Raw genomic sequence first — 25,913 nt, 5'->3', positions numbered from 1 at the left:
AGAGTCCCACAGGGAGGGGGACTAAATTCTCAGACAACACCCTTTCTGTAGCCTTATACTCAGAGGGAGGTCAGACCAGCAGCAGACATCACCTGGGAACACCTGGGAGCAGGCTGGAATGCAGACTCAGAATCTGCATTTCAACAAGGCCCCCAGGGGATGTGCACACACAACAAAGCCTGAAGAGCTTTGCTCTCCCGGGCTATGGGCCCCAAACTGGGCTGCCTCTCAGAATCATTGTGAACTTAAGAAAAAAAGCAGAGGCAGGGATTCTATTCCAGTTCAAGTGAGTCAATCTCAACCTTTCTAGATGTTGAGCCTTTCAGTTTCAGAAGGTAGTTTTGATGAGCACCCTGGTGGAGAGTCACGGCTCGAGAACCAAGTAAAAATCTAGTCTCAAAACACAAGCAAAAGCTCTTCGTGCTAATACGATACATATACATCTAGCAGTGGGTGGCCAGCAGTCTACTGGTATGATGCTAAGTGAGACATGTCAGACAGAGAAGGACAAATACTGTATGATATCACTTATATGTGGAATCTAACAAACACAACAAACTACTGAATATAACAAAATATAGAGAACAGATACAGAGAACTAGTGGTTACCAGTGGGGAGATGGGATGGGAGAGGAACAATACAGGAGTAGGGGATTAAGAGCATTAGGTATAAAATAAGCTACAAGGTTATGTTGTACAACACCGGAAATACAGCCAATATTTTAAAATAACTAAATGGAGTATGACCTTTAAAAACTGTGAATCACTATATTGTACCCCTGTAGCTTATAGAATATTGTACATCAACTATACTTCAATTAAAAAAAAAGAAAGAAAAAAGAATCACTGCTCGCAAGGCTTACAAATACACTTGCAAAAAATCTTAAGCCAATCAGCCTTCATCCTCAAAGGAGGAGAAATTGAATCAGCCTCCTCTTAGGAGGAAAAGCTTTCTTTCCTCAGGCAAATGCTACATCACCTTGTCGGCAACCTACCTTGCTTGTCTGATTTGGTTTGATCCCAGGCCCTCGAACCAACAGTGGAACTTTGATATCAAACTCATACAGCTGTCTTTTGTCTATTGGCAAAGAAAACTGTCCTGGAAAAAAAAAAATGCATAGGGTAAAGATGGAGCCGAGATAGAAATGTCACTCATGCATGCATTCATTCAATAAACAGTAAAAATCAAAAACAGCCTTGTTCTACTAATTATGGGGTTTTAATGGAAAGCTTAAATTTGCCTGGGTCTCTTACTACAAGGCAGGAAACAATGAGCTCATCTTTAAAAAAAAAAAATGCCTAGAGGGACACCCTGGTCTCAAATAGGCAAATTCAGCAAAAAGAATGACTAGAAAGTGTTGAAGCAAAGATACGTTATTTATGTATGATACTCGACCTGATCACAATGGAATGAAGTTACTCTAAAAGCTGCTAAATAAAGGGAGAAAACCATTTATCCAGCCTTTCCTGAATAAACTCTATTTCAAGATAACCAAACAGCTGGTGAGGGGAATTTCCTGAGGAATTCCAGCCAGTAAATTCAGAAGGAAGGACAGAGTTATGAAGCCAAGCTTCGCAATTTCTGAGGGAACAGATTTAAGCAACAATCATCAATGGACGTTTTAGCCACAAAAGGTTCATAGGATGGGCTCAGGTTGATACCACATGAGCCATCAAACAGCAACAGCATCCCTAAAGTGAGGCAACCAGACACCCCAGCGGCATGATGTGAATGAAGCAATAAGAAGTACCTGACAGCATCAACTAGAAAGCATTCTTGTTGAAAACATGAACTTCTATTAAGACTCTAGATCTAACTACCAATCTATAGAAAATGTTGAGTATAGATAAATGAGTTAAGGCATTATATGAGCAATTAGCTACATCTGGAATGTGAGATATTCTAAAGGACAGAAGACGAGTTTTCCCAGTAAATCGGTGGCAAAGGACAGCCTTAAGACACATAAAAACTAAAGGGAGCGTGTGGACTTCGTGTAGGTTCTGATAGCTAATCAACTAGTCAGGTGCACAATCGAGTGTTGACGTATGGAATCACAACATCTGGAGTTTCTTCAAAAACTTCTAGCTAAAACAGAGACATGAAGAAGGTATGAGGAATTCAAAAGACTGGTCTCGTGCCGCTGGAAACCAAAGCTGGGCAATGGGAGTTATTTTACTAGTCTCTACCGTGCGTGCTTAGAAATATTCGTAACACCGCAGGAACGCCTCATCTATCTGCTCCTGTGCAAACAAACCTCAGGTTAATTCCCTTCCAGTTTAGGAAATTTAAAAGAGAGGAGAGAGAAACAAATACTGATTTTTAACTAGAGAAGGTCCAAGAAGAAAGGATGAAAGTCAAGGACACGGGGGTGACTCATACTGCAGTTGTGCAAAGAAACACAAAGCAAAACTCACACACACCAAAACACCTCATTTCACAGGAAAGTTTTTCCCCAGGACAACCCTCTCGTGGTCTTCCTGTGTCAAATGTCATACCCCTATTCCCTGAGATCCACTGTCCTTAAAATCTAGCTCAATTTCTCACCTACTTCATAAAGGCTGCCTCTAACCCATCAAGCTCACTCTCTGCTCAGACTCCTAGAACACCATGTAATTCAGCCTGTGAAATAGCAAATAATGAAACCTGGTCTCTCACCAGGGGAAATGAGTTGGCCCTCTAACCAGAGGGGCCCTGAGGGCAAGACCCTCCCTCTGGCCTGTCCACTGCCGCAAAAGGACAGGAGCTCCCTGCCAGTGCTACGGATTGAGCGAGAAAGGAAAGGCACCTCGCCAAGGTCATGGTGCCCCTTACCTGTGTGATAGCCATTGTCTGAGGTGTAAAAGATGTAGGTGTCATTGAGCTCCCTGCTGAACTCCAATCGCTTGACCAGCTTCTCCACCAGGTCATCGACTGACAGCAGAGTCTGCCACCTGGATGTGAACAAAGGGCAGCAATGGGACTTCAGAGACAATGCTGAGGTACTGCCATCTTGCCGAAAAAGCGAAGTCCAAAAAGCACCCCAAAACCAAATCGAAACAAAAAAACTCCCAACCTCCTTCCCAAAAAAAACCCCTCAGAGTCACTCTCCCAAAAAGCTCAAATCCCCTATTTCCTTTCCTTCCATTCATTGCAAAGCACAGATTAGAAAACTCCAGAACACAATTAGTTGATTCCAAATTTAACCGATTCTACAGAAATAAATGAGGCTTTTTATAACCATTTAGCTTTATTATTTATCGTGGCTGGTGATGAGAATAAAAGACTACTGGAAGGGAAAGCTGTCAACTCAGCACTGACTGATAGAGATGAATTCAGATAGACCTGGCTACAACAATGTTTAATGGTCAAACTAGGGGTCAGCAAACGATAGCCATGGGCCAAAGCTTGACCACTGTCTGTGTTTTTGTTTTTAACTGCGGTACAAAACACATAACATAAAATTTACTGTTTTAACAATTTTTAAGGGTACAGGTCAGTAGCGTTAAGTATATTCACATAGTGGAACGGATCTCCAGAACCTTTTCACCTTGCAAATCTGAAACTCTACGCCCATGAAACAACAACTCGCTGTTTGCTTTATGTATAAAGTTTTACTGTAGCACAGCCAATGCTCATTCATTCTTGTCTTGTCCAGGACTGCTTTGCGCTCCAACAGCAGAGCTGAGCAACAGTGACACAGACTATACGGCCGACAAGCCTGTAATATTTACTATCTGGCCCTTCACAGAAAGTTTGCCAACCCCTGGTCTAAAACTAAATGCACCTTAAGAGAAAGTAAGAATTTCCTGGAAACTAAAAATTGCAAAGGCAAATATTCTGCTCTAGCCTAAGCCTTTGGGTCTCAGGCAAATATTGGGGCTAATCTCTCACAAAGCGACCTTTTATTATTATTATTTTTTACATCTTTATTGGAGTATAATTGCTTTACAATGGTGTGTTAGTTTCTGCTTTATAACAGTGAATCAGCTATACATATACATATGTCTCCATATCTCCTCCCTCTTGCGTCTCCCTCCCTCCCACCCTCCCTATCCCACCCCTCTAGGTGGTCACAAAGCACCGAGCTGATCTCCCTGTGCTATGCGGCTGCTTCCCCCAGCTATCTATTTTACGTTTGGTAGTGTATATATGTCCATGCCACTCTCTCGCTTTGTCACAGCTCATCCTTCCCCCTCTCCATATCCTCAAGTCCATGCTCTAGTAGGTCTGTGTCTTTATTCCTGTCTTACCCCTAGGTTCTTCATGACATTTTTTTTTCTCTTAAATTCCATATATATGTGTTAGCATACGGTATTTGTCTTTCTCTTTCTGACTTACTTCACTCTGTATAACAGACTCTAGGTCCATTCACCTCATTACAAATAGCTCAATTTCGTTTCTTTTTATGGCAGAGTAATATTCCATTGTATATATGTGCCACATCTTCTTTATCCATTCATCCGATGGTGGACACTTAGGTTGTTTCCAACCTTTTCTTTAGATATAGAAAATTGTTAAAAAAAACCAAATGGCTCCAATTTGCAATGTTTTAACAAGTCATAAAAACGGACTGTTTAATTAGACCTGAGGTCCAAAGACCACCTTGTAGCTAAATGTAAAGACCTCCCATCAGAGTCTCTCCCAACATCTTGCTACCCTCTGATTTTTTCTCAGAAATAACCATGTGGTGCAGTTCCCTGTTCATGGGCTGCTTCTGAGGGTCCTCAAAGACCACCTAGACTGGAAAGGAGCAGCTCTTACCTTTTCCTAAATGCATTATCTAAAAACTGTATTGAAGAATTAGTCATTGGGGTCTTGGCTTGCCTAATTAACCAGTGCTTGTTCTAAAATTTAAAAGAAAAACAGAAGTTAACACCAAGTCACCACAGTCAAACTAGTAGAATAGATAATGAAAAAGGTCATTTACTCGAGCAAAAAAGGAACTAACTGGAGCCTGTTTAAGCAACTTCAGATTTTCCCTCCACCACCCACCCCTACTTCCCTCCCCTGTGTTGGTTAAAAAAAACTTTCTGCAAATTATCACTCATTCTTTAGCTTCTTCTCATCACCTCCTTAATGGCAGAAGGCCTGGGCTCCTTTGTTAGCAGCTTTAATAAGAGATTTCGTGAAAGATACTGGAAACTACTAACCAGAAGATTAAATTTATAACTTGGGTCTACCACCCAAACTATAAAAGGATAAAGATCCACTTTACCTTCCTCTAAGTTTTGCCTAATAAGTCAGCATTCCATGGCCCTCTATCTTTCCTACCTAAGATAGCGATCATCCTTGGACCTTGGGAAAAATTTCATCATAGCAATTTCCTAAAACTTCAAGTCCAAATCTAGAGGATTCTTCTCATATAAATAAAAGAGTCACAGTTAAAAAAAAAAAAACACAAAACATTGCCAAATACCATTTATTCTCTCCTCCCCATTCATAAAACCCTAAGCTGCCATCTTGCAAACTGTGATCCTCAAAGCCTTCTTTAGTTAGCATGCTTGACAAATGCCACAGAGCATCTCTTCCTGCTGCAAATTCATGTCAGAACACAGATAACTCTGAGAAATCCTGTAGCAGAGTGACTTACTTAACCTGAAGTTCCTAACCTTACTTAGTCATGGGAACTTCTATGAACTTCCTTTGGAACACAGAGAGAATGGCACCCAGGTTTCAAACTCGGTTCACTCATCTTTAATGTCATCCATGGCAAGCATATGCCTACAATGTGCCAGGCAACATGCTAGACGCTTCTGTGTATTTTAATCCGTACAAGAGTTGCAGGAGAGGTCAGGATCCCCGACTTTAGAGAGAAAAATGCAAGTTAAGCATCTTGCTCATGGTCAGGTCACTGAGCTAGAAAGTGGTAATACGGACTCTAACTCCAAGACTCATTCTTTCTACCACCTCGCAAGCAACTAAGATTTCTGGGTAACAGGCATGAGGCAGTAGAAGCTTTCTGCCTTTGAACTAGCAAACTGCCCATCTCCTGTGCCATAGGAAGGGTAAGTGGTATATGAAGTGAACAGTATTTAGGTCACGGCCTGCTCTGGCTCATTTCTCCATTCAACTTCCCTTCCCAATCACGTTGCACTGTGTCACCCCTCTTCTTCCTACGCCTCGGGCCTGGTGAGGGCCACCCAAAGGAGACTGCTGCAGGCCCAGCTCAGTCCCAAGGGACATGTCTCAGCCACTGCCGGGCAGGAGGAGCGCCAGCACAGAGGTTACCAAGAGCCTGTGGTCAGGAAAGATGGCGTTCGTTTACCGTTGTCCACCGACTCTCCAGCTGCCCACTGGGCGTGTGGCACGAACCTTATCTGACTTCTGAAGCAAGTGTATACTACCTAGTATGTTAGCGACAGGTGCAACTACCTTTAAAAGATTTAGAAGGAAGACCAACTATATGATTCAAAGACTCCCTGACAAGTATATTACACAATTAATCACATCGAGCATGGCTTAATGCAAGGGTTAGGGGAAGCTACCGTTCCATGGATGTTGAAGTTCTTGTTTCTTGGTGCAAAGACGTTCTGGAAGGTGTTCTGGTACTGAGGTGCAGCCGTCCAAGGCGAATGAGGTGCCGGAGTGGAGATCATCATGAAGAATGGCTCAGAGTTGGACTTGTAGTCCAGGAAGTCCAAGGAGACATTGGCCTGACATATACAAAGATTTGTCATTGCTTACCCTACTTCACAGTTGAGGACCTGACAGATACCTGTTCTCTGGTGAACAGGGGTACAGGGCCCTATTAGCTTTCCACCAATCTTAGCATACAGTCTATGTCACAGTCACTTGCAAGCGTGTTGCTGGAACAGACCGTTTGGCTTTCAGGCAAACACAATAAAAAATTGAAAAGCACACCATCGAAGAAAGCAATTAGGGTTTTGATGATTTTACATGACCTTAAAATTGTTATGCCTCCCATAAGGAAAAAAAATAGTAATTTGGCCATTTTAGTATTAACATATTAATGTAGCTTAGAGTATATACATTTATGCAGCTTAGAGTATACACATTTGATGCTTTAAAGAACATAGAAAGAGAGCCAACCTAATTCACAACAGCGGGAAAAGTGAATTAAGTTACTGTAATTTTACAAAAATATGTAGAGAGTAGATCGCCTAAGCTGTGCCAGCTGAAGTAGCTAAACTAAGTGAACAGTATTAAGTCTAAATACACCACACCAGGGTTTTAGTTTATATGGACTTAAATTTTTCATTTGCTTCTCTGGAGATACTTTATGAAAATGAAAGCTTCCCACACACATGCTGTGTTTTTAATTTCCTAGTTGATTTACATCTTCATTTATTCCCAACACTAAACTCAAAAGATACTATCAATTTCTTATCACCATCCCATCCCCCTACTTTACTCCAGCCCTGTCAAGAAACCCTGTGGTTTCTCCAACCTGCCACGCACACTCCCTTTCTGTTCCCTTTGCCTGTGGCACTCTTTCCCCTGACCTGTATAGCTCACTCTCATCTCCTTTAGGATTCTGCCTAAATGTTATCTATGTAACTCCCATCCCCTGCCTTATTTCTCTAACTAATCGCCATCTAACAAGACAACACACATACGGGTAAATAAAATCCTCCACTACAAGGTTACCGTCCACAGGATCAAAGACTCTGTTTCATTTACTGCTGAACACCTGCTATAATGGGTGCTGAAGTACTTGGTGAATGAATGCCCTATGGAGGGGCTGTCATTAGATACATCTTAGACAGGAAAGGACAGTCCCAAATTCCCGTCCCAATTTCAGTATTTTTTATATATAATATACAATGCCTGAAGAACTTCCCTATCCCTATCCCGCCACCCTCATGATGAAGATGCCATCTTGTAGCTTGTGAGTAAAACTGGGATCAAGAGTAGGAACCCCTACAAAGTAAAACCTCTTCGAAGTAATCTCTATAGTCTTAGAGATTAGCCTTTGGAAAAGGGATTTTCTGCTGGAATTTCAAGAACATTAGATCTGAGCCTGGCTTAATTACAAAGAAAAACACCCTCAGGAGTTTTTAATCAGTTGGAAATATTATTTGGCATTTAGACCAAGTTGTTATTCATGTTACCCAACATTAACAAATACAAGTAAAGATTTTCTAGGCAGAGAGTTTAATTAAACATGAGCTAAAGTGCAAGCACAGAGCTTCAGTAACTCACCAAAACATCTGTCAGGTAGTCCACACTGTAGTTCTCACCATGCTTCCGTGCCTTCCCATTGATAGAGAGGGTATAATTATAGTATTTAGAATTCTTTTCCTATTAAAGAGAGGAAAGTAAGATTTTTTATGAGGTCAGCACACAAAATGAAAGTTGGAAACCATGCTGGGCTAAACTATACTCTGTTTAAATAGTGATAAGACAAAAAAAAAAGGTAATTGCTCAAGTCAATACTGAATTGGACTTTATGACTAGGGTTTTATTAACTGCTAGCACAGTTTCAATAATATGTCCTAGTTTAAAAAGCCAGAAATGGATCCGGTAGAACAGCAAAACATGTTGCTAAACCTTGTGGAATGCAAGAAAAGTATCCCACAAACAGAGTGACTCACAACTCAACAGACTTTCTTTTAAGGAGACAAAATGGTCAATCATAAAAGCAAACCAAATAATGTCAACATCAGAGCTACAGCAGAAAGTAAACAGCATCTGCAGGGTTGTGCGGAATTGCCACTGACTTCATTAATCACTCACCAAGGCATACCAGTAACTCCAGCCCAGAGGAACGTGTGCTAGTCCACCTGCATCTGGGGCTCCATACTGCAAAGCAAAACAAGCAGCGCATTAGAAGTCCTTAGGACGTGACCAGACCAGGAGGAAACAGGAAACTTTCAGAATCTTTTTAGATCAGTGCCTGAAACATGGTAGGTGCTCAATTTCCTCAAACACATAACAGTCAAAAAGTAAAGAATACTATCGTCCTAGGAACTTCTGAAGCAGGAGTTGGCAAACTATGGCTGGTGGGCCAAATCTAGCCTGCCTACTGTTCTGTGGGGCCAGCAAGCTAAGAATTTTCTTCCAAACATTAAAAAATATAAACACCAATCAAAATCAACTATACTTGAATAAAAAAAAAAACAATCAGGGCTTCCCTGGTGGCACAGTGGTTGAGAGTCCGCCTGCCGATGCAGGGGACACGGGTTCGTGCCCCGGTCCGGGAGGATCCCACATGCCGCGGAGCGGCTGGGCCCGTGAGCCATGGCCGCTGAGCCTGCGCGTCTGGAGCCTGTGCTCTGCGGCAGGAGAGGCCACGGCAGTGAGAGGTCCACGTACCACAAAAAAAAAAAAAAAAAAAAAAATCAAAAGAGGAATATTTTTGTGACAAGTTGCATAAGATTGAAATTTCAGTTGCGGTGAAGTTTTACTGGAACACAGGCACACTCATTGGTTTATGTAAGTCTGTGGCTGCTTTCCTGCTACAACAGCAGAACTGTAGAGTCACTATAGAGACATATGGCCTGCAAAGCCTGAAATATTTACTTCTGGCCCTTTACAGGGAAAGGCCACATAGCTTAGGCCACATGGCTCATTTGCTGAGCTACTGATGGCCTAGACTGAATGGTCCAGCCAACCTTGTGGCTAACAGCCCAAATCATCAGACTACAAGCCACCAGCCTATCACTTCAGCTGTCCTGCTGGTGAAGTCTATTTTTGGACTCAATTTATCTAATGAGATGAATTAAGTGAAGAGACCACAGAATCATCCCATTTTATCTCGACAAGGCTTAATACTGCCCATTTAAGGCAGTGCCTCTAAGAACTAAATCTTTATTATTATTTTTTTTTTTTGGCTGTGTCTACGACACGTGGGATCTTAGTTCCCCAACCAGGGATCGAACCCGTGCCCCCTGCATTGGAAGCACAGAATTTTAACCACTGGACCACCAGGGAAGTCCCCTAAGTCTTTGTATTTTGAAGAATTTCTAATTTTGTATACGTTAGATGATCTTCAACATGCAAAGTAGTGTAAGGTCTCTTTATGACCTATAGCTTTAACCCATCACAGTGCTCATGATTCTTTTCAAACCGACTCATTTTTCATCAAATCCACAAGGCTGCAAATCCCCCAACTGTTGCGGGGAGGGGGAGAATTAACAAAATTCACATCAGATATTAAGATCTCTAGCAACCACAGATGAAGTACATAAGAAAACGTGCATCTTCTCTTTGTCCTGAATCCCCAGTTTTATTTTAAGAGATAACCCTAAACACTCTCAAACACATTATTTCGTTTAAGCCTGAACTTCGACTAAATGCTAAGGCCAATGTGGTGGACTCGAGGCCCTGAAATCTGGCCTCGGCAGGTCACAGTGAGGCCTCCCTCCATCCAGGCCCTCAAGGCCAGCACACTAACCACTCAGCCACATGCTTCAATGGTCTGAATGTCTCAGGCTCTGCGTGCTTTTCCTTCATCACTGATCTCTCCACAATCTGCTCCCAGTTTTCAGAAAGTGGGTTAACCATTAAGCTGCTATAATTCAGGAAAAGCTGCCCAGAGGAAAAAATTCTTCACTCCACTCCTGATAAAGGGGGAAATGGAAACAAAGATACCACGACAGCCAAAGGACAAGCAGAATTCTTGAGGAAAAGGGGGAATATGCCTCAGACCACAGCAGTCCTAAGACAATTTTTAAACAAATGCTCCAGAGACTATTTAAAGAAAGAATAACCACAGTGCCCAAATCATGTAAATACGTTCATGTAAGTTCTGGTTTAACAGGCAGATTAAGAGAAAACAACATACACCGAAAACCGTTTAACATGACTTGAACGGATGCTAATTAAAAAACAATTAACATGAATCATACTAATTCACATTCAAGAAGCTGTTTTTTAAAAAGAAAGAACGGGAATAATTAGATCATTCAACATACCTCATTTAAGTATTTCCCTGCAAAAAACGTTTGATAACCACACATTGATCTGAGAATTGCTGGGAAAGTATCTGGTTCTTGGATCTTCTGCCAAGACTTACTACTGCAGTTTCCCTCCAAAGTGTTGTTAACGACGTGATGGTTATGTGGGTACTTCCCTGTCAGGATACTGGCTCGGCTCGGACAGCAAAGAGCACTTGGCACATACTACAAACGGAAGAGAAGCAAAAAAAAGCAAAGTTACACAAGACAGACAGATTTCTCATCATTTCTAAACAGAAAGCAAGCTGCTCAATGTCCCAAAGTCAAATTTCTAATTTCCCATGGAATAGAGGTTTTCTTTATACATGACACATTTCAGAGCTGCTTTAAGTCCCCTAGTGGAGACAGTAAAGCAGATAGAACCCAGAAAACAGATTTCTTTTTCAGCTGGTTTCTTTCTACAGAATAACCTAAAGTTGTTCTAATTTCATCTGCCAAAGAAATATTTACATGCAAGGAATACAGCATGGTGGGAGCTAGGTCTTGAACAAAGATAAAGAATACTACTTGAATCTAATGTGGCAGAGAAGTAGAGGTTCATTTTCAGGCTGATCTGTGGCTTTATACATTTCTTGCATCACTTTATACACTGGACACAAATTTTTTTCCTACTCTAATTATGCTCCTATTAGCTCCTGTGATCAACGGAATTATCCTATTCAACCCAATGTTTGTCTAGGTCTTAATACTCATCACGGATCCACTCCACTTTACAGAAGGGTAATAGTAGCTTATACTCGCACCAGCGGGGAGGGAATGCTCATTTGAGCACGCCCTTGCCAGAATTACATATTATCCCTTTGAAATACTTAGCATCTCTTCGGCCTTTCAAACTGGATTTGGCATTTTTAAATACCGGTGAGGATGAACATTCTCCTCATGCATACTGACCAACTGTGTTCATGTGAATGGTTTGTTCATGTGCTTTGCACATTTTCCCCTCTTGTGACATAAAATTTGAGTTAAGGAAGGATTCAATCATGTTACAAATACTTCCCATTTTTTACTTTTGCTTTTTGAGTTTGTTACATGTTTGACTTTTATAATTTTCACATTGGCAACTCTTGTAATTCTCTCCCTTTTATATTTCCTGACCTATTTTTTGGCCAATGCCACACTGCTCACTGGATCTTACATTTAGTGTCCAGCAGGGAAATCTCTTCCTTTAAACATTTTACCTTGATTATTCTAACCTATTTATTATTCCAGATAACTTCTGAATCACTTAATTCAGCCTAAAAAAAATCTTGCTGGGACTCTGATTAGAATAAGCATTTTATAATCTTGCGTCTTTCCACACAAAATGATGTGCATATCTATGTATGAAGTATTGGGTTGGCCAAAAAGTTGGTTCGGGTTTTTCCGTAACATCATCTGTAATGAACTTTTTGGCCAACCCAATACTTTATCACTCACAAAATTTTGTAACTACATTTATAGGTCTTAACCATTACTGGCCACCACCAGCTATTCCTAGAGTCTATATTTTCCTGCTGTATAAGTGGGATCTTCTCTTCCCCATGTTTTTCTAACTAGTTATATGGAAGAAAGTTACTTCTATTTTTTCATTTCTACCTTACTAAATTCTATTAGTTTAAAAAGTTTTCCAACAACTCTATGTTTTCTAGGCAGAAAATCCAGACAAGTGGAAATAACAATTTTTGTCTTTTTCCAGTACTTTTATTCCACAAGTACTGAATTCCACAAGTACTCTGAATTCCACAAGACTTATGCCAATGACTAGACAGTTCAGAAGAACATTAAGTGAGAGATATTGGGCCCTTGTCTCTTCCCTAACAGCAGTGCTCTGAGACTTTAACCTTAACCGTAAGTTGTGCTATTTGTTTGAAATATTCGTCATAGTACGGACGTAACAGTTTAATAAGTTACAAGAAAGGATGCCAACATTTCAGAGGACTTTCAAGCATCCATTGAGATGAGTATCTAATTTTCCTCCTTTTAACCACTGATATGCTGGTAAACAATATAATAACCACCATTATGTAGTGGTACTTACTCTAAGTTAGGCACTGATATAAATGCTTGCTTTACATGTAACAATCCATTTAACCTCCGAGACAGGTTTTAGTATCCCTATTTACAAATGGGGAAACCAAAGGCCAAAAAGGTTAATAAGCTGCCCAAGGTCACACAGCTAGGAGAGAGGCAGAGACAACATTCAAAACAGGGTGATCTGGTTCCAGAGTCTGCTCTTAACCAACACTAGCTGCTGTTCAGTGGATTTCCTGATATTAAGCTGGGCTACCACTGACTCGGTTATGAGCATGGTTCCTGAATTTGATTTGTCAGTATTTTACTTTGGATCTTTGTATTTATGTTTACATGTGTACATATACACATATATTTGTATTTACATATATGTCCACACACATGTACACACAGTTGTTGTTGGGTTTCTTTCATTTTGCTGCTATTATCTTCGTTAGGTTTGGCTATCAGGGTTAACTGGGTTTTGCAGAGTAGCCTGCAAGCTTTTACCATGGAATTATATTTACACAGTACAAATGTTAACCGTTTCTTACAATCCATTTTCAAACCTCAAACAGTGAAGTTTTAAATAAACTTCTCTAGTTCTGAGTTGTAGATGAGAATGGCTTACAAAATACCTGTAATTAATCTTCAATTGTTAAGAAGTGATATTTCAACTAAACAAATCTATATTACATTAAATAGACTCCTTCCCTCAGATCAGGCATTTAATTAGAAAAAAACCACAGAAATTACAGTAGACGACCCAAAAGAAAGTGTTTCTTCTTAGAACATAAACACAAAGTGTAACAAAATTAAATCAGCTTCAAAACTTACAGCACTGGAGAAAGTCATCCCCATCCCTCCAATGAGAGCCTTGGTTTTCTTTAGTGGTGTCTGTAAAGTAAACAGTTATCTGTTGAACAATTTCTTCCAATAAACTAAAACACACAGAACAAAATTCATGTTTTTTTGTATCTTACTCTCAACCTTTTATTCCCCAATGATCAGCTCTATCTGACACTAAGGAACAGCCAAGTGTCCCATGTGTTTCTGGAGATGAACCAAACAAGTTTGGTTACAGTCAGTTATGTCCTGTGCAAAAGTTCAGGGAGTTGTAATGCTTGCAGGAAGGGAAAGTTCACAGCTGATGGCACTATTCTAGCAATGCTGATTTCAATGTAATGAAATTTTGGTGCCTTTCTCTTATTTGTCACCAGCTGCCTTACAAACAGGTAGGGCAGATCTACCTCTATTAATTCATCTTTAGAAGCAGGATATGAAAAATGATATGAAAGGAGTCTTCCATCCTTTAAAACAGAAATAAAACAACACTTAGGTTCTGAAAGCCAGACAAGGCCCCGACACTAACTCAAATATCAGGTGCTCGGTGGTGAAGCCCAGATGCACACTTTTTGACTATAAGCTCATGGGCCTCTGCACTAGACCAACCACCACCTCAGGCAAAGACTTGAACTAAGCGGCAAACACATATACAGAAAACCTTGTCAAGCAAAAGACTAGTCAGAAAATTATTTCGTTTATATTCTTGCTTTTCATCTTTTGCTCAAAACTTAACATCCTGACAAGTAGAGAGAACAACTAGTTTCAAATCCTACAGCAAGGATAAAAAGTATGAAGATGGTCACTTAGATATAAATAATAACAATAAAAAATACTAACGATCTTTATCGAGATTCCAGACAGCAAGAAAGGATGATGTGAAGAAACTTATTTCAGTTGTATTGAGTCAGTTCATAACGATTCTGAAGTTCCTGAACACAGTTTTAACATACTGAACACAGTTTTAAGTGTATTTTGTTGTGTAATAACTTCTTAAAGACTAATAACCCAAATACATAACCATGTTAATAAGAAGGTCATTTTCAATACTGTTAAAAAGTTATCCCCACTGTTTTATACAGATGATAGAAAACCTAAGTAATCCATTAGCTAGAGAATTCTAACTTATTCAGGAATTTTGAAAACTCATGTGACAAAATTCAACATCCATTTATGATAAAAACTCTCAAAGTGGATATAGAGGGAATGTGCCTCAACATAATAAAGGCCATATATAACAAGTCCACAGCTAATATCCTACTCAACAGTGAAAAAATGAAAGTTTTTCCTCTAGAATCAGGAATAAGACAAGGATGCCCACTCTTGCCATTTTTATTCAACGTAGCATTGGAAGTCCTAGCCACAGCAATTAGACAAGAAAAAGAAAAGGAATCCAAATTGCAAAGGAAGAAGTAAAACTATCACTGTCTGCAGATGATGTAATACTATACATAGAAAATCCTAAAGACACCGCCAAAAAACTAGAGCTCATCAATGAATCTGGTAGGGTTGCTCGATACAAAGTTGATATACAGTTAATGTTAATAAAATTAATATAGTGTTGCACTTCTATACAGTAACCGTGAACTATCAGAAAGAGAAATTAAGGAAACAATCCCATTTACAATCACATCAAAAAGAATAAAATACCTAGAAATAAACCTACCTAACGAAGTAAAAGACCTGTACTCAGAAAATTATAAGGGACTGATGAAAGAAATTGGAGATTACACAAATAGATGGCAAGATATACCATGTTCATGGATTGGAAGAATTAATATTGTTAAACTGACCATACTACTGAAGGCAATCTGCACATTCAATGCAATCCCTATCAAAATATCAATGGCATTTTTCACAGTACTAGAACAAATAATTTTAAAATTTGTATGGAAACACAAAGCACCCTGAATAGCTAGAATAACCTTGAGAAAGAAGAACAAAGCTGGAGGTATCATGCTCCCTGACTCCAGACTATACTAAAAGCTACAGTAATCAAAGCAGTATGGTGGGACTTCCCTGGTGGTGCAGTGGTTAAGAATCTGCCTGCCAATGCATGGGACACAGGTTCAATCCCTGGTCCGGGAAGATCCCACATGCTGTGGAGCAACTAAGCCCATGTGCCACAACTATGGAGCCTTTACTCTAGAGCCTGAGAGCCACAACTACTGAGCCTGTGTGTCTCAAGCCTGTGCTCCACAACAAGAGAAGCCACTGCAAGATGCAACTAGAGAAAGCCAGTGCACAGCAACAAAGACCCAATGCAGCCAAAAAAAAAAAAAAAGGGCAGTATGGTACTGGCACAAAAACAAACACGTAGATCAATGGAACAGAACAGAGAGCCCAGAAATAAACCCACACACTTATGGTCAATTAATTTACAACAAAGGAGGCAAGAATATACAATGGAAAAAAGACAGTCTCTTCACTAAGTGGTGCTGCCAAAACTGGACAGCTTCATGTAAAAGAATGAAATTAGAAAATTTTCTCACACCATATACAAAAATAAACTCAAAATGGCTTAAAGACTTAAATATAAAACATGACAACATAAAACTCCTAGAAGAAAACACAGGCAAAACATTCTCTGACATAAATTGTAGCAATATTTGCTTAGATCAGTCTCCCAAGGCAAAAGAAATAAAAGCAAAAATAAACAAATGGGACCTAATCAAACTCATAAGCTTTGTACAGCAAAGGAAACCATAAACAAAACAAAAAGACAACAGGCTGGGAGAAAATATTTGCAAATGCTGCAACCAACAAGGGGTTAATTTCCAAAATATACAAACAGCTTATGTATGTCAATATCAAAAAAAAAACAAAAACAAAACAAAACCCAAAGAACCCGATCAAAAAACGGGCAGAAGACCTACCTAGACATTTTTCCAAAGAAGACATACAGATGGCCAGCAGGCACATGAAAACATGCTCAACATCATTAATGATTAGAGAAATATAAATCGAAACTACAATGTGGTATTACTGTATTACCTCACACCAGTCAGAATGGTCATCGTCAAAAAGCCTACAAATAATAAATGCTGGAAAGGGTGTGGAGAAAAGGGAACCTTCCTACACTGTTGATGAGAATGTAAATTGGTGCAGCCACTACAGAAAACAGTATGGAGGTTCCTTAAAAAACTATAAGTATAGTTATGATATGATCCAGCAATCTCACTCCTCAGCCTGTATCTGGAAAAGACAAAAACTCTTAATTTGGAAAGATACATGCACCCCAATGTACACAGCGGCACTATTTACAACAGCCAAGACATGGAAGCAACCTAAATGTCCATCAACAGATGAACAGATAAAAAAGATGTGGTATACATATATATACAGTGGAATATTACTCAGCTATAAAAAAGAATGGAATTTTGCCATTTGCAGCAACATGGATGGACCTAAAGATTATCATACTAAGTTAAGTAAGTCAGACAGAGAAAGACATATAATATTATATGGTATCACTTTTATGTGGAATCTAAAAAAATACAAATGAACTCATTTACAAAACAGAAACAGACTCAGACATAGAAAACAAACTTATGGTTAGCAAAGTGGGGGTGTGTGAAGAGATAAATTAGGAGTATGGGAATATATATAAAAACAGATTAAAAAACAAGGATTTACTGTATAGCACAAGGAACTATACTCAATTATCTTGTAATAACCTATAATGGAAAAGAATCTGAAAAAGAATATATATGTATTTATGACTAAATCACTTTGCTGTACACCTGAAACTCAACATTGTAAATCAACTCTAGCTCAATTAAAGAATAAATAAAAAGCTTCTGCAGAGCCAAGAAAACCATTAACAAAATGAAAAGGCAACTTATACTGAATGGGAGAAAATATTTGCAAGTCATATATTTGATAAAGGGTTAATATGCAAAATATATAAAAAACTCATACAATAGCAAAAAAACAGCCAATTAAAAAATGGGGAGAGGGGACGTCCCTGGTGGTCCAGTGGTAAAGAATCTGCCTTATAATGCAGGGGACGCAGGTTTGATCCCTGGTCAGGGAGCTAAGATCCCACATGCCATGGGGCAACTAAGCCTGAGTACCGCAACTACTGAGCTCATGCGCCTCAACTAGAGAGCCTGCGTGCCACAAACTACAGAGCCCATGCACTCTAGAGCACACACACACCACAACTACAAAGCCCATGCGCCCTGGAGCCTGTGGACCACAAATAGAGAAGAGAAAACCCAAACACTACAACTAGAGAAGCCCGTGCACTGCAACGAAAGATCTCTCATGCCTCAATGAAGGTCCCGTGTGCTGCAACTAAGACTGGACGCAGCCATAAATAAATAAGTAAGTAAGTCTTAAAACAAAACAAAAATGGACAGAGGATCTGAAAAGACCTTTTTCCAAAAAAGACATACAAATGGCCAACAGGTAAATGAAAAGATGTTTAACATCACTAATTGTTAGGGAAATGCAAATCAAAACCACAATGAGATAGCACCTCACACCTGTTAGAAAGGCTATCATCAAAAAGACAAGAGATAAAAAGTGTTGGTAAGGATGTAGACAATAGGGAACCCTTGTGCAATTGTTGGTGGGAATGTAAACTGGTTCAGCCAGTATGAAAAATCATGTGGAGGTTACTCAAAAATTTAACAATAGAACTACCATGTGGTCCAGCAAATCCACTTCTGAGTATTTATCTGAAGAAAATGAAAACAGTAACTCGACGATATATATACCCCCATGTTCACTGTAGCATTATTTACAATAGCCAAGACAATGGAAACAACCTAAATGTCCATCAATGGATTAATGGAAAGGAAGATGTGGTATATATATACAATGGAATATTACTCAGTCATAAAAAAGAATGAAATATTGCCATTTTGATAACATGGGTAGATTCTGAGGGCATTATGCTAAGTGAATTAAGTCAGAGAAAGACAAATACTGTATAACCTCACTTGTATGTGGAATCTAAAAAAACAAGAAAACCCAAGTTCAGATACAGATATTGGACTAGTGGTTTCCAGAGACAGGAAGTGAGGGGTGAGGGTGGGTGCAGTGAAATGGGTGAAGGGTGTCCAAAGGTAAAAACTTATAAAATAAAGAAGTCATGGGGATGTCATACACAGCATGGCAACTACAGCTAATAATATTGTATTGCACGTTTGAGAGTGGCTAAGAGAGTAGATCTTAAAAGTTCTCATCACAAGAAAACAAATTCTGTAACTATACATTATGATGAATGTTCACTATATTTATTGCTGTGATCATTTTGCAATATATACAAATATCACCATGTTGTACACCTGAAACTAACATAATGTTTTATGTCAATTACACCTCAATAAAAGAAATAAATTTAAAGAAAAAAAAAGGTCTTTGATGATTTTCAGTAGATCCACAATAGGTTGCCAGGGGATGCTAGAGACACATAAGGTCTTTGCTAACCTTCAGAAGGAATGTCACCAGCCATGATTTCCCACAAAACATCACTGGGTGCTATCCTCAAGTAAAAAACACTGGGCTGAATGAAACATTGGTTTGATGAAGAATCTGAGTTACAGTGAGTACACAGGCAGGGGAAACAGGAATGCAAAGTATAAATAGTAAAAGGACTATGTGAGCTGATTACAGGGAACGATGGTCAAATTGTCTGGTATTTATGCAAAGCTACCGAAGAATATCTGATTTATAGTAAGACTAAATTTTGTGATTGTAACACATTTACTAAACACTTAATGTGTGCCAGGCGTTGATCTAGGCAATGGTGGACAAAAGATAGAAGGTCCCTGCCCTCATGATCCTTGTACTCAAACAACAGGTAAACAAACAATTATTTCAGGCAGTGAAGAGTAATATAAACCAGGACCATGTGCTTGCAGGTGATGACAGCAAAGGGGAAAACTACTTTCAAGAGGTGGTCAGGAAAGGCCTCCTTCAGGATGTAACTTCAGTACTGAGTCACATGATGAGTCAGCCAGGCAAAGCCCCAGAAGAAGATGCTTTCAGGTTGAGTGAACAAGTAATATGCTGCCAGAAAAGGAAAGCAACACATGTGAGGGCAGAACAAAGGCCAGCGAGCTAGAAGCAGCACAGTAAGTAAAGGGAAGAATGGGGTAATAAGACAAGGTCACAGAGGTAGGCAGGAGTCAGATGATGATGCAGAGCTGCACAGGAATTCAGATTTTAGTTTAAGTAAGAAATGTATATTAATAACCATAACCTTTAAAATGCTAATGGTAGTACAAGTGATAACCATACTCTGTGCTTAATCAAACAAGTCCCAAACAGGAAACCGCACTGTACCAAAAAACGTGTGTGTGCGTCCATGCTAACCTGAATGATAAAGTGGATCCTTGATATCTAAGCAAAGATAGTGGCTGGTCACGTTAAGGCCAAACTACATTCCTTAAGAAACAGACAATCTTACACTTGCATATGACTAATGTGCTACTTTACTCATCTGAAGCAAAAAAAACCCCTAAGGAGTCACCTGCTTTCCTGGGCCCCATATACAGCTGCTCTGAAATAAAATTTTGACAATTCGGATAATTCTATGGCTAACTTTTAACAATGAAAGATCACTTTGCCTTAAGCAAAGACATGATGTATTCATTCTTCCCCTACATCTCCTTCCCTCACTTCCTTGAGGTTTTGACCAAGTGTCAGTTTTTCTAGAGAATGATTTTAAAAATACTAACCTGTGCTTCAGTGAAGAATAGTGTGTCCATCACCCCATAACAACATTCAAGTAAAATCAAGAAATGGATGAACGGTTCCCTGGGCAAAAACTAAAAATGGAGGCTTCCCTGGTGGCGCAGTGGTTGAGAGTCCGCCTGCTGATGCAGGGAATACGGGTTTGTGCCCCGGTCCGGGAAGATCCCACATGCCGTGGAGCGGCTGGGCCCGTGAGCCATGGCCGCTGAGCCTGCGCGTCCGGAGCCTGTGCTCCGCAACGGGAGAGGCCACAGCAGTGAGAGGCCCGCGGACCGCAAAAAAAAAAAAAAAAAACCTAAAAATGGAGTCCCACAGATGAAAGCTACAACAAATACAATGAACTGTTAAAGATGATGCTACCACATAAAAGACTACTTCAAAGATGATCGCAAGATTCCACATCAAACCACAATCATACAAGTGCTATAATCCTTTGACCTGAGTTAGTCTGGGGGACTGATACTTGTTTATTTGCCAACTATGGCAGCAATTCATGATCTTTTTTTGGGTCAGAGATCTCCCTCTCTCCATAAAAATGAAAATAATACACACGAAGTATTATGTGTAAATTAAGGAGTTCCGCCACTGTGGAGAACAGTATGGAGGTTCCTTAGAAAACTACGAATAGAACTACCATATGACCCAGCAATCCCACTACTGGGCATATACCCTGAGAAAACCATAATTCAAAAAGAGTCATGTACCAAAATGTTCATTGCAGCTCTATTTACAATAGCCCGGAGATGGAAACAACCTAAGTGTCCATCGACAGATGAATGGATAAAGAAGATGTGGCACATATATACAATGGAATATTACTCAGCCATAAAAAGAAACGAAACTGAGCTATTTGTAATGAGGTGGATGGACCTAGAGTCTGTCATACAGAGTGAAGTAAGTCAGAAAGAGAAAGACAAATACTGTATGCTAACACATATATATGGAATTTAAGAAAAAAAATGTCATGAAGAACCTAGAGGTAAGACAGGAATAAAGACACAGACCTACTACAGAATGGACTTTAGGATATGGGGAGGGGGAAGAGTAAGCTGTGACAAAGTGAGAGAGTGGCATGGACATATATACACTACCAAACGTAAAATAGATAGCTAGTGGGAAGCAGCCACATGGCACAGGGAGATCAGCTCCGTGCTTTGTGACCACCTAGAGGGGTGGGATAGGGAGGGTGGGAGGGAGGGAGACACAAGAGGGAAGAGATATGGGAACATATGTATATGTATAACTAATTCACTTTGTTATAAAGCAGAAACTAACACACCATTGTAAAGCAATTTTACTCCAATAAAGATGTAAAAAAAAAAAAATTAAGGAGTTCCATGTCACCTGAAGAAATCTCTGATCTATGGTGTGACTATGCTGATTGTGGGTATGTGAAATGACATCTGGTAAATCAGTATTACCATAGTATTCTAGAATAGGAGAAAAAGCATATAATCTTAGGGCTCTTACACTATAAGACACCGGGCTTTGCCCCTTATTATAGCTATATGAACCTTGGCCAAGTTACTCAACCCCTTCTAAGTTTTAGTTTCTCATTTTTTAAGATAAGGACAATACCTACAGCAGAGGATTCCTGTGATAACTGAAGCACTGTATAAAACACTTCACACTCTGACTAGCTCCAAGTAGGTTCTCAAATGCTGTTATTTCTTAGTTCTTCCCCTTCAAGTCCTGTTTGACAATTAATGGTGTTTAGAGTAGTCTGTAAAAGGTTACAGGAGATGACAGAATTCTCCAGAGAACTGGGAGTATTAAATTTGACTTTTTCCCTCCACTTAATTTTGGCTCTTCTCTCCAGCACAAACATCCGTATAAAAGAATCTGCTACTGGTTTAAAGGAGCACATAGGATTAACAGGCTAAAGGGAAGAAACCTCAAATATACACAGACCACACTGGTGGTCTACGAGAACTGAAGAAACTGAATTCTGAATACCTTATATTTAAGTGATGGATTTTGTTTTCAACAGAGCCGTGAAAGCTGGGTCTCTTTTTTTTTTTTTTTTTTTTTTTGCGGTACGCGGGCCTCTCACTGTTGTGGCCTCTCCCGCTGCGGAACACAGGCTCCGGACGCGCAGGCTCAGTGGCCATGGCTCACGGGCCCAGCCGCTCCGCGGCATGTGGGATCTTCCCGGACCAGGGCACGAACCCGAGTCCCCTGCATCGGCAGGCGGACTCCCAACCACTGCGCCGCCAGGGAAGCCCTGGGTCTTTTAATTAAGTCACTAAATCATTATTAAGTTTTGATAGAGATGGCTTGCTTTTTCTGGACAAAACACTTCAAAAGCACACACAAAAATCTGTTTTAAAAAGGAGTTTTGTGTGGAGGATAAGTGTAGCAGTTGGAATGGTGGAAAAAACAAAGTAAAATCCAGGAAGGCCATTAAGTCAACACTCTTCATTGTCAGTGGGGCTGGGTAGAAACTAAAAGGCAATGAGGTACACGTGGCAGGAACCAGCAGGGAGTCAAAACGCAAGCATCTTAAACATCATTTAGAAAAGACTCTCACGCCATTGAACACAGCCCTGAAGAAGAAATACATTTTAATGCACAACTAAGACATATCTATATATGGATACGCTTACCTTGACCTCATGTATCACACAGACATTTTCTATTCTACTCTATTCCACAGGGAAATAAAAATGCTGGTAGCTACTCACTAAACTGATTTCACAACTCACTTATGGGTTGAAATCAGCAGTTTGAAAGACACTCAGCTAGGGTGTTCCCACACAGTAAAAGTTAGGAACCTCGTGCCAAAAGTGCTTTCATAGCATTTAGCTGAAAGCAAAAAGGGAACTGAAAGGAAGAAAGCAATAAAGTACTTGTTTTTAAAAAGGTAGGAGTAATGCCATACCCAGGATGAGAGCCCTAGTCAGGATTTTGTCTGGACTGCCACAACTACTCATGAGCCTGGGGCAAGCCACTTTCTAGGCCTCCGTGAGTAGGGGGTTGGGTAGACGTTCTTGAAGGTCACAAATTCGAGAATTCTAAGATCCAGAAGCAAAATTCACTCTGGGAAAGAATTAAGTCTCAGAACACCACCCACCACCCACCTGATATAAAACGGAACGCTGACAGTATCTAATGCATCAGCCAGGTGTCCAATTAGGCTAATTGAATTTTCTTGATTCTTGTGAGGCAAAGCACACCCTGAAGAGTTCTACAACCTACCTACCAGAATAGTTCGTATCAGCACTTATTTTATAAATATCAGGCACAGACACTGCACACAGGGTCAAAGGCAGAAGTGGCCTAGGCTCCTCAAAGAGGGGCTGGATTTGTCCTCTAACCTGAAAGACAAACAATCAAGGCTGGCGTGCTCTTAGCCAGCACCTGCTCCTCATTGGTTCATCCCATCCCTAACAGGCGTCCACATGTTTGTCTTGAGACATGAAGCAAACTCCTCAGCAGTAAGGTCCAGACTAGAAGCTCTGTGTGGACCCAGGTGAGACTCGGAGGAAAGAGGAAATAGAGTCCCGCAGCTCCATAAGCCTGCGCAAAGGGCCTGGCGCGGCAAAAGCAAACCTACCCAGGGTCGAAGCAGCTAGTTAGAAATGGGGAACGAGGGCCAGAAATCAGGGAGTCAGCCCGGGAGATGGAGGGGCGGGACAGAAACAGAAAGAAGAGTTACCATGCCGCCGAGCACTTCGTCCTGGTCGTCGGCGAGAAGCAGCACCACATTGGGCCTCCGAGAGCCCGCCGCCGCCCCGGAGACCCCCAGGCAGCCTCCCAGCAGCAGCAGCAGCAGCGGCGCTGAGCTGCAGTAGGGCAGGTGGCGAGGGCTGCCCCGCTGGGGCACACCCAGGGCTAGAGGCAGGAGCCGCATGGCGGACAGGGCTCCGGGGGGGGACCCCGGGCGGACGGGAAAGACGTGCAGAAGGCTAGAGAGCGAGAAAGCCACGAGCAGCTGGAAAAAAAAGACTGCACTGTGAAGGCCGGCGTCTGTGGTCGGGCGTTTTCTACCGGGCGCGATCACGTGAACCGGGGGCGGGAGGCGGAGCACGCCGTGCGGTCACGTGACGGGTGGAGGGGCGGGCTCCGGACCGAAAGGAAGAGGGGAGACAGCAGCAGGGAGGGAAACCCGGAAGTGGGCGGAAAGGGGGGAAAAAGCCATGGGGGAGCAGCACCCGAGCTTGCTCCCGACTCAGGCAGGGGTTGGGTTTTGGTAGGACCCCTTTGTTCAGGGATTAAAATGGGAGGGGGGACGATCAGATAAGAGGGGAAGGGAATCAGCCAATAGGAAGCAGTTAAGAGAAAGGAGGAATGTGCCTACGAGATAGTAAGATCAGCTGGTGGGCAAAGTCTGGGCCGTAACCTATTTAATCCCCGAGTCAACAACACTTATTGAGTGCCCTTATATTTAATCGCTTTTAATTTTCCCTACAACTCAGTTTAAGTCCAAGCCTGGTTATGCTGTTCCTCAGCTGATATCGTGGTTTCAAACAAACGATTTAGGGATATTCTGACAGCCTAATATTCCTTGATGAATTTTGGAATATTTACTCTAATATTAAATTGGTGATTTTTTTTAAAAAAATTTTATTTATTTATTTTTGGCTGCGTTGGGTCTTCGTTGCTGCTCAGTGGCTTTCTCTAGTTTCAGCGAGTGGGGGCTACTCTTCGTTGCAGTGCGCGGGCTTCTCATTGCGGTGGCTTCTCTTGTTGCGGAGCACGGGCTCTAGGAGTGCAGGCTTCAGTAGTTGTAGCACGCACGCTTAGTTGCTCCGCGGAATGTGGGATCTTCCTGGACCAGGGCGTGAACCTGTGTCCCCTGCATTGGCAGGCGGATTGTTAAAAATTGGTGACTTTTTGAAAGACCTTTTAGATGATGTTGAAGGATGTGCACATTGAACAAAAACCAAAACACTGCGACATGGTCACCCAACCAAGTTATTAAGTAATGTTTAGGGATAAAAATTCCATGACACTAGGGCTCCAAATATTTTTGTGATAGCTGTAGAACAGCTCTACCCTGCCCCTCTGCCCAAGTCTAGGAAAACAGAAGTATCGCTGGCCTTGGAGGGTATTATGCTTAGTGAAATAAGTCAGACAGAGAAAGATAAATACTGTATGATATCACTTATATGTGGAGTCTAAAAAATAAAAGAAACTGGTGAATGTAACAATAACAAAGGAAATATCCCTGGCAAGGTGAACCACCAAGCCTTATTCCCAACTGAGAACAACAGGCTGTACCTCCTGGTTCCTAACAAATAAGGTGTATTTTCTCTAAGCTGAACCCTCCAACTGGAAGTCTTCAAATCGGTGAAAGCACTGTAGTATAAGGTAAAAATAACTATGGAAGTGCTTGGGAATGTCATACACACAACTCTCAGGCTTATGCAAAAGGAAACATCCTTAGTTTTATTACTTTTTAAAAAGTAAGTCTACAGAAGACAAGGGAATTTTAAAAAATGAAGTAGAATATATAAAATAGAAAATTGGTA

At 40.8% G+C, this 25,913-nt stretch overlaps 1 protein-coding gene across 3 annotated transcripts in view; it reads right to left on the bottom strand.

The window, feature by feature from the left end:
* Positions 1 to 24,436, bottom strand: part of GNS (glucosamine (N-acetyl)-6-sulfatase) — a 51,901-nt gene extending 27,465 nt beyond the window's left edge. For 2 of the 3 annotated variants that reach the window (XR_009543400.1, XM_060165567.1), the window contains exons 1-9: positions 24,098 to 24,436; positions 13,726 to 13,785; positions 10,858 to 11,064; positions 8,678 to 8,743; positions 8,144 to 8,242; positions 6,466 to 6,633; positions 4,742 to 4,824; positions 2,813 to 2,931; positions 996 to 1,099 (exon numbers count right to left, since the gene is read on the bottom strand). Coding sequence is in view for 2 of the 3 variants with exons in the window: in XM_060165567.1 (XP_060021550.1) it covers positions 996 to 1,099; positions 2,813 to 2,931; positions 4,742 to 4,824; positions 6,466 to 6,633; positions 8,144 to 8,242; positions 8,678 to 8,743; positions 10,858 to 11,064; positions 13,726 to 13,785; positions 24,098 to 24,292 (1,101 nt within the window). In the remaining variant the exon portion in view is untranslated. Of the gene's footprint in view, positions 1 to 995; positions 1,100 to 2,812; positions 2,932 to 4,741; positions 4,825 to 6,465; positions 6,634 to 8,143; positions 8,243 to 8,677; positions 8,744 to 10,857; positions 11,065 to 13,725; positions 13,786 to 20,423; positions 20,492 to 24,097 lie in introns of those variants that run through there. The other variant, XM_060165568.1, reaches the window with a different exon arrangement.
* Positions 24,437 to 25,913: the final 1,477 nt, after the last annotated feature.

Source organism: Lagenorhynchus albirostris, chromosome 11, assembly GCF_949774975.1.
Source record: "Lagenorhynchus albirostris chromosome 11, mLagAlb1.1, whole genome shotgun sequence".
In the NCBI taxonomy this organism is placed as follows: domain Eukaryota; kingdom Metazoa; phylum Chordata; class Mammalia; order Artiodactyla; family Delphinidae; genus Lagenorhynchus; species Lagenorhynchus albirostris.
This window is presented reverse-complemented; position numbering and strand designations above follow the sequence as displayed.